The sequence below is a fragment of the Podarcis raffonei genome, chromosome 10 (assembly GCF_027172205.1).
Source record: "Podarcis raffonei isolate rPodRaf1 chromosome 10, rPodRaf1.pri, whole genome shotgun sequence".
Lineage (NCBI taxonomy): Eukaryota > Metazoa > Chordata > Lepidosauria > Squamata > Lacertidae > Podarcis > Podarcis raffonei.
In genome coordinates, this window is record NC_070611.1 from 49,799,399 (window position 1) to 49,809,065 (window position 9,667).

General features: G+C 44.6%; 1 protein-coding gene across 1 annotated transcript; it reads right to left on the reverse strand.

Moving 5' to 3' along the window:
* Nucleotides 1-767: 767 nt before the first annotated feature.
* On the reverse strand, nucleotides 768-9,667 carry HMOX1 (heme oxygenase 1). Its single transcript, XM_053406062.1, has 5 exons — nucleotides 9,372-9,667; nucleotides 8,073-8,193; nucleotides 3,896-4,387; nucleotides 2,337-2,445; nucleotides 768-1,005 (listed from the first exon to the last, which is right to left on the reverse strand). The coding sequence occupies exons 1-5, from the start codon at nucleotides 9,389-9,391 to the stop codon at nucleotides 878-880; spliced, it is 870 nt and encodes a 289-aa protein (XP_053262037.1). The 5' UTR covers nucleotides 9,392-9,667; the 3' UTR covers nucleotides 768-877.

The window sequence follows — 9,667 nt, forward strand, 5'->3', positions numbered from 1 at the left end:
CCTTGGGTGAAGGGCAGTATAGAAATAAAAGAAATAAAATAAACAAAGATTCAACAGTTTTGCCTTTAGACACAAAGGTAAGTTAGTTTTAAGGCTGAGCGCTGATCAGCCCAATATCCTTTCAGCATCAGTTAATATAGTACACAGGAAAAGAAAAACGCTCTACTCACAATTTGATAAAGCATTAAAAGAAGGATACAGTTCATTCTACTCACAGGGAGGTTTAATGATTGAGCACATAATTTATAAAAGGCAAGTTACAGATGCAAGAGAATATATCGCCCCCCCCTCAAAAAAAAATCCAGGACCGAGGTACAAATGCATTTCAAAAACAAACATCATTACATAAAACAGAAACATTATTACATAAAATCATAGTTTGAGCAATGCATTTTTGTCTCAGGATAAGAAGCAAGCAACACAACATTGGACCAGCTTCGTGCCCATCAGATATTTTGGACTACAACTCCCATCATCCTCAGCCAGCATGTGGCAGCTAGGGCTGATGGGACTTGTAGTCCAAAATATCAGGGGGGGCAGCATCAGGTTGCTGAACTCTGCAGTAGACAGTACTATGACATAACACTAGGCAAAGTACCAGGAGCAACATTTATTCCTCTGTTGTCCCAGCTGGCAAGTTATCAGTCTTTATGGCTCTCTCTCACATTTCAGTATCTTTAGAAATGTTTGCTGCACCAGCATTTGATTTGACTTTCTAAAGTCTTTTAAGAGTCTTTTCGTGTCATTTGTCATTTGTCATTTGAGCTCAGATCGCCCAAACTAGGCCATCTAAGGAGGCTTTCTTCCACAAGGGAAAGGTTTGTTAGTTCAGGATGAGGCAGGTGCTGGTGAAAGACATGGCTGAGGTTCCTTCTGCTCACATGGCATACAAGCCCACACCGACTGTTGTTGCCAAGAAGAAGATGGCGAGAGCCCAACGCAGGAGCGGCGTGCTTGGTAGCATCTGCTGATGCCTCATCTGCACACGGTCACTTTCCTTTGGACCTATTTTAAGAGAATGGAAATTGGTCAGGTTGGGAGCTTCGTTTCTAGAACATTCAGCAATGATCCAGCCACGCTGATGACATCACTGGGTGCGAGGCAGGTACACTGAGCAGAGCAGCCACCAGAGATTAATGACACAGGAAGATAATATTACAGAGCGCTGGTGCAGTTGAGCCAGCTGGGTGGACACAGCCTTGCAAGCGGGTGGTTACAGAAAGCAAAAGTTTCCATAAAAGGGAGAGGCAGCATAGCAAATTTTCTGACTTTGCTTTTCAGAACTATAAGGCTTGCAGCGCTACATGTGCATCTACAGCCATAAATCTCATTCAACAAGGTGGAATCTTATTTCATTTAAAGAACTGTGCTGTGCATTCTGCAGCACAGAAATCCTAGGGAGCTGGGCGGAAGGAGGGATTGTGAGAGAAGGAGAGACTTTTAAAATAACACTTTGGCCTCTTCAACTAACCAGGTGTCCTGGGGCCCTTAGACGGCTGCACCCCCTGCCTCTTAGGAAGTTCATCATGGCAAGGGGGGACATCCATCTGACCCCACCTGGTAGCCTATGGAGCCGCAGTTGCTTCAGTGCTTGTTTTCCTCTTCCTACCCCATTCCTTTTTCCTTTTATATCATGTATATTAGATTCTGAGGCTGTGAGCAGAGCTTTTCTTATCTTTTGATATATATACAACACTGAAGCACCTCATAAGAATTTATTAATGATAACTGCAGGGTGCACACACATTTTCTAATGGAAAGTGGCTATGATAGGAATCACTCCTCTTTCCATTACAGTGGTACCTCGGGTTAAGAACTTAATTCGTTCTGGAGCTCCGTTCTTAACCTGAAACTGTTCTTAACCTGAGGTACCACTTTAGCTAATGGGGCCTCCCACTGCCGCTGCACAATTTCTGTTCTCATCCTGAAGCAAAGTTCTTAACCTGAGGTACTACTTCTGGGTTAGCGGCGTCTGTAACCTGAAGCGTCTGTAACCTGAGGTACCTCTGTATTTAGAAGATCCAAGGGGAAACGGAGCTAAAAGGAAGGGAGCTTGCCTTGGGAGCATAGCAGGCAGGGTCAGAAGCCAGGTTACTACTGCCTGTCATGGGCATCACAAATGGCTACCCCTGATGGCGAGGCCCATGCCAGCACAAATATCTGTCTTGGGAAAGTGCTTAGCTTACCTGATACCCTGGAGGGCTGCTGCCAGGCAGTGTAATGGGAAGAACTAAGCTAAATGGATCAGTGTTCTGAAAAGGCAGATTCCTAGGATGATTACTGCAATCGATGTGGCTAGAAGATGAGGAATGGCTCAAATTAAGAAGTTATCTTACTGTGAGTTCTGTTGATTCCTCTTGTGTGGAGGTCTAGTTTTGGTTCCTCAAGGCGGAGGTTTTCTGTGGTTTGCCCTTGGCTTGTCAGTCTCTGCAACTCCTTGAACACCTGAGATAGATCACCGTTTTGTTACTGAAAAGCACTCTATCCCTTTTTAGGATTTTGCAAACCACCACCACCACCACCACAACCCATCTTAATAAAGTTTGAAGGTCCTCCAATCTTCCTCACTTGCTTTCATCTTTATATTGGAGCATGTGAACATCTACCTTTCCTTATAAACCTGCTGAGAAACACCGATCAAATTTTCCAGTGCATATAATGTACAAAGTGTATGAATGCTGGTCCTTGCATACATGTGTGTTCGTATCCCTATGTGAGTAAGTTGCAAATGAAGAAAGATGTAGGGACAGCACCAGTTGCATCAGGAAGCTGGGCTGTGTACACAGCACACATTTCCCCTCTAGGATCCTGGGAACTGCAGTTTGTTAAGGGTGTAGTTTGTTAAGAATTGTAGCATTGTGAAGGGTAAACTGCAGTTCCTAGGATCCTTTGTGAAGGATGTTCTTTAAGTGGTTGGTGTGTGTGCAGCCAAACAAAAAGTGAGCTAGCTTTAGTTTAAACCCTCCAGACTGAAGAAAGTTTTGATCTTAATGGGATTGGAACTTCTTAGTTCCTTCTGGAGAGGGAAAGAAATAATAAACCAGGCCATCCAGCAACTGCATATGTACTTAGTTCTTAAATGCTCGCTGACAAATGTTGATCCTGTTGTTTAAAATTAATTTGGAGGTTGGAAGATAAATCAAGATAAATCACAGCCTGCCAGCAATCGTAAAGACTAATCAGGACAGACTTAAATAGCTGCTGCCTTTTAGAATTTTCAAAAGTACTGTGCCCACCACTTTTTGTCCCAACAAACCTTCGTATAACCTGTGATCCTATGGATGTAAAAGTAACTTAGAGCAACCATGTCTACTCAATTATCCTTAATTTAGTGGGGCTTACTTCCAAGTAAGTGGAGTTAGGATTTCAGCCTTACAGTTCAATCCTATAAATGTCTATTTAGATGTAAGTGACACTGATTTTAATGGGGCTAACTCCCGGGGAAGTTGATGTAGCCTGCAAAGAATGTTCCGAATTAACATTTTAAGACTGGAACAACTATTAGGTATTTATGACACTGTTTCTGTTTGGATTTTTTCTAATAGACCAACACAGCTGCCTGCATTTTTTGTTCTCAGACTGGCTTCTACCATACCCCATTACCAATATCATAATCATCTCCTATTTTTTCTCTTTTTGTTCAACACCGAGGCTAAGGAAAAGCTGTACATAAGTCAAATGTTAGTTTATTGCTTTGTAATTGATCCTACTTAAAAAAATGCCTTATTTCAATGACCCTGATTCACCTTACAAAAATAAATCTCTAATCAGAAGAAGCTTGGTCAGCTCTTAGAAATGTTCACCATCTCCTAAGAGTGTCAACAGAAATGTTATTGTGACTTTCAAGAGAGTTATGGGCCTCATGGCAAGACTGTGTAGCCAGCCGATTACTCACTTCTATATTCAGCAGGAAAGATCTCTTGGCCTCCTCAAGTATTCTCTCCTCAGTAGCTGAGTCCATGGGGAGACTGTTCATCCGCGCTCGATACAGCTGCTTGAACTTGCTGATGTTAGTGACTCCAGGGAAGTTGAAGAACGACAGCCCTTCTCCAGTGCTGGGTAGATGGAACATTTTCTGAGCGATCTTCTTCAGAATCTGACCCCCGGACAAATCTCCCAAGTATCGCGTGTAAGCATGGGCCACCAAAAGTTCAGGTTCGTACTGGCCCACGTGGTGTAGCCTGTCCACATATTTCTGAGTTGCCTCGTGACACTGAATCTCCTTCCTCCATGTGGGGCCATAGAAATACTCCAAGTCTTCCTCCAAAGCTGCCCTGCGATTGAGCTCGTTTGGGAAATAAACAGGGGCATAGACTGGGTTGTCCTTATTCCGCTCAGACTCTTTCTCCAGGGCAACATAGACGTAGTACAGAGAAGCCAGGTACAGCTGAAACAAAGGATGGAAGGGAGGGGAGAAGCTTAGCTGCAAAGTCTTCCTTTTGCCATACAGTGGGGTAGGAGAGCTGAAAATAATGCCAATATATTTTGCATCTGGCAACCAATGTGCCCCTTTGGTTTCAGATAGTACATGGGTAGAAGAGTCTAAAAAGCCCAGAACACAAATTTTCACAGCCCTCTAGCAGCTATGGTGGCTCATTTACCAGAAGTCATGTATTTAGCATTAACTCTGGAAGCATATACTAGATTCTGACAAAACTAAGCCTCCTGATGTATATTGTGCTCTGATGTATATTGTGCTCCAGGAGGCTTAGTTTGGTCTACACTTCTATGTAGAGAACCTATTGTGTTCAACCCCTGGCACATCAGACTTGAATTAGATGGGATGGCAGTAGATGGGATGGCAGTAGTTCCATGTGCTTAAACATGGAGTGCAGGGCTGGCTATACCATCCAATGCTGGCTTTGCCCTAGCAGAAAACATTTCCATTTGCACAAGGTGGGGCACCCAGTTTCCATCGATCTCTCTTAACTTTGGGCCACAGTGGGTAGGGGGAATGATAAAAACTAAGTTGTTGATGCACTTGGATCCTGCCTGTAGGCTAAGGTTACCAGATTTTTTTCAATGAATCCAGGGACACTTTTCAACTTCAATGGATTTTGTATAGGGACTGATTTGTAAATCCGGGGACTGTCCCTGGGAAACAGGAACATCTGGTAACCTTACTGTAGGCGTCTCATAGGCATCCAGTTGATCACTGTGAGAACAGGAAGCCGGACTAGTTGAGACATTGGTCAGATCTATTTGGGCTCTTCTTATGAGTGCCCCACCTTGCGCAGGTGAATTTTCCACCAGCAAAAAGCCACCACTGGATACAACACAGCAAATCTGTCAAATCCACCAGCACCTTCCTTTATAGAAGCAATTGGACTTATTTCTACGTTGCTGCTTTACAAACTCTCTGGTAAAGTACTTTTTGTCCCTGTTGCAAATACAAAACGCACACACAACTAAATACATTTTAAACATTAACCAAGTTCCATGAAAGATTTGAAGTGCTTCCAGACTGTTGATATGTTGTGGGTTCAAACACATTCCAGTAAATTCAGATTGCACCATGACAGTCAATATGGAACAAAGCCCATTCTCTCTCTTCCACCCTCCAAATCAGATAATTTTGCCATAAGGTTAAGTGGTGGGAAGAAATGCACCAGAAATTCTGGAGTAATATTTGCATGACGCAAGGTCATCTAACGACTCCACAAACAGATGTTCACTGTAGCCAATATATAACCACCCCACAAACTTTGTGCAAACAATTCAAGATGAATGCTTGATGAACAGGTTGCCTGGAAGTGACCCTAGCCTAGCTAAACACAGTAAGCAAGGCAGTGCAGCAACGAATTGCCCAACCATTTGAGGAAAATACTTTGAGACCCACACTCAAAAGGTCTCTCACATGGAAGTTATGTTTCATAGCTGCATGATTCCCATTCATCTCAATAGTAACTGTGGCTAATAACACATCCCTTCTACAGCTTCTTTTGACCTCAGTTCAGCATCTGTGCAGGCAAGGAGAATGCAAAGGACATGCACTGTGGGTGAGAGAGATTTTAGCACTAGTTTAGCTGTCTGGACTGTACATCCCATTCTGGATCCCTGTACTCTATGTGATGATTATGGCACAGTTGGGCAAAAGAGCAACACAGTGGGATGCAGCCACCAGTATGAACTGGGATAGCTCAGTCAGTAGAGCATGAGACTCTTAATCTCCAGGTCGTAGGCTGGAGCCCCACGTTGGGCAAAAGATTCCTGCATTGCAGGGGGTTGGACTAGGAAACCCTCACGGTCCCTTTCAACTCTACAATTCTATGATTCTAAGGTCAAATAGAGATGGTGCATCTGAGCCTGTTCACAACTGCCTTATGAACACACCCTAAATACCTTCACACAAAACTTCCCTTTAGTCAACCAGCAGTGCAGGCTATTATTGCACATCCTGGATGGCGACTGGGTGTGCGTTTTGACCTATATAAAGCCCTTTAAGACCTCGATTTCCACACACCTGAGAAGCGGTCGCCTTCTAAGTGGCCCATTGTGAGCGTCCACAAAGTGACCAAGGGCAAAAATTTGACGCCAAACACATGTCAAATGGTTTCTCTCTCTCTCTCTCTCTCTCTCTCTCTCTCTCTCTCTCTCTCTCCACACACACACACACACACACACACACACATTTGTGTGATCGCCTTCCCTTGACATGGATTTATATGACTGGTTATCTTTCGGAACTTGAAGGAGGGCCATAGCTTCGGGATAGAGGAATTGCCTTGTGGACAGGAAGTCCCAGATTCAATCCCTGCCATCTGCAAATAGAGCTGAGAGAGACTTCCTGTCTGAAACCATAGAGAATGGCTGCCTGTCAATGTAGACAGTTCTGCGCTTGGTCTGGCCCAGTATAAGGCACATCCCTATGTTCCTAAGCACCAAAATTGGTTTGGTTTTCATGGTTAAGATCAGTATCTTCTGCTTCAATACGTGTGTGTGTGAGAGTGTGTGAGTGTGTGTGTGTAAAAAATTTCAGAGAGTAATGGCTTGTTGAACCAACTCTTTATGACCTGCCATCTTTATGCTCTCCCTGCCCACTACATTGGTCTGTTGTAAGAGAAACCAGCCAATCGACAAAGAACGGAAATCTCATGGCAATTATAACTGTGTTTTTGCTGGGTAATGTACAAGTCACCTCTCCAGAATTTCACCATGGCTGCTGCTACCTCTCTCCCCCACCCCCTTGGCCTTGCTCAATCTGTGTTTGTGCTTCGTGCCACCTCATTTGGGACTTACGCCTAATAATTACCTCTAACTGGTTATACTAGAAGGTTCAGCTCATTAGCATTTGTTTAATAAGCTAGTTCCAGTAGCTCAGACGGGCACACTTGGAAGGCAGATTTTGCTCAAGTTCCGAAATGAACCCAGAAAATTATGCCCTTGCCTGCGGCGTGAAACAGAATGAAAATACTGCAGTTCAGCAATACACACCCAGGAAATGAAAAAAGTGCAGTTTCTGTGAGGTCAGAGAAGGGCTAGGAAATCTTTCTGTCAAGAGCTACAATCCCTTGGGAGTGATCTGTCAGGGCTCACACTGTTGCAGTGGGGAAAGCTGTAGTGAGTGGGGGCTAGAGCAAAAAGTGGGATGGATGGACAGCCCATCTTCTCTCTTTTTGTCACCCCTTTTCTCTCTCAGTGTGCCCCCCTCTTCTGCTCTCTTTCTGCCCCTCCTCTCCTTCCTCCCCCCTCTTTCCCCCCACTTCCTTCCCCTGCCCCAGTGGACTGCTAGGGGAAGGTCAGATTGCTCTTGCCATGGCAGAGGTCTGAAGGGATCATTTGTTGATGGTTTCTGTTCCTCTTTCTCCTCCTCCTCCTCTTCCTTCCATTGCTTTCTCTATACCAGTTTCTCAACCTTGGGTCCCCAGATGTTGTTGGACTACAACTCCCATCATCCCTGAGCTCTAGCCTTGCTAGCTAGGGATGATGGGAGTTGTAGTTCAACAAGTCACGGATTGACTGATTTCATAAAGCGTATATCCCGCTTGATTGTAAAACAAGACTCTTCGAGGTGTTTAAAGTCTTCCCCGCCCCCCGCCCCCCGCTCTTGAATAAAAACTCAGGCACAGTACCTTGAATTCATGAAGTGACATCTGTCCCTTCTGGAACCGCATCATGAAATCTGTGGTCTCTGCCTGCTCATGCACCTCTTTGGTGCTTTCTTTCAGGGCTTCTGACAGGTCCTGAGACATTCTGGCGGGGGAGGGGGGAAAATTCAGTGTTAACTTAAGCATCTTACATACCAGCACTTTTGCACAGAAGTAAACTGGCAGTCTGTGGCAAAGCAGGATAAATTCACATCCTCAGTTCCTGACAAGAAAATGGACCCCTTTGTTCTTCAGCAAGGGGCGCCATATAATTAAAGCACATTTCCCCCTCCAAGAATCATGGGAACTGTAGTTTACCCACCACAGAACTACACTTTGATGAGTCAAAAATGTTTATTCGGCTTTACGCCCATCATGAAACACAACACAACAAAACAAATCAAATCAAATAAAACAGCGGACTCGTACAAACCACAAGTGACAGAACTACACTTCCCAGCATCTTTAACAAGTTACGGTTCCCAAGATTCTTGGGAGAGGAGATATTCTGAATGTGCTTTGAATGTTTGGTGTCTATGCAACTAGAAATATGCAATTCAGATACCACCCCCCAAAAGTGGCATGCCTCTGAACAACAAAGTCTTTAACAAATAAGAAATGTATACTGATATAATAAGCTTTCATGAGTAGTCTAATTCTTCATACACATTACGTTAGCCTCAGTTGTCAGGTGTTACATGCATGCAGGCGTCAAGAGAAACCGTGATGCCATATAACACTAAAAGTACAAATGCAAAAGCACTCTGCTCATGAGATTTCTTCTGCACTTCACCACAAGGTCCCAGTTTGAAAAATAAAATAAAGCCATTCCACAGCAAAATAAAAATATCTGACAACAGAGGTCGGTCCCACAAAATGACGTACATTTCAAACACACTGCTCTACAGAGAATCCTGGGATCTATAGTTTGTTGCTTGGGAACTGTAGTTCTGTACAGATTCCCGTGATTTTGCAGGAGAAATAATGTGCGTAAGATGTCTGGTGTGTATGCAACCAGAGGCCAAGGTAAAGAGGAGCATCTTCAGCATGTGATGGAAGCCATACCAATGAAGGTGCCAGACTGCACACATCTGGGTGAGAAGGGTGTCCAACAGTGCTGGGTGCTGCCACAGAGAATGCCCTCTCCTGGGCAACACACACACCGCACTTCCGAGGATGCTGGACCTACCAAGAGCCTCCCTCCCTCCCTGCTAATCGTAACACCTGAGAGAGTCTGTGTAAATTCCTTCGAAGGGTTGTCTCCAGCCCAGGATTGCCACTCACCTTGCAGCGCGCTGTGCCATTCTCCTCGCTTTGTTATTCCGCGGCCGCTCTCTTTCTTCTCTTCCTCTTCACTCTCGGCTCCTTGCTCCCTTTCTCTCCAGAGTTTGAGAAGCTACTGAGTTAGGCATCTGGTCTCCCCGCATCTTTCTTTATACTTTTGCTCCGAGGTCACGTGCTGAGCCCGGGGAACATCTGACCTCACTGTACAGTTCTCTTTCACCACGCACATGCACGCGCACATACTCCCCTCGATGAGGAAGCTGAACCCGTCCCTCTTCTTCCTCCTCTGGGAAAGG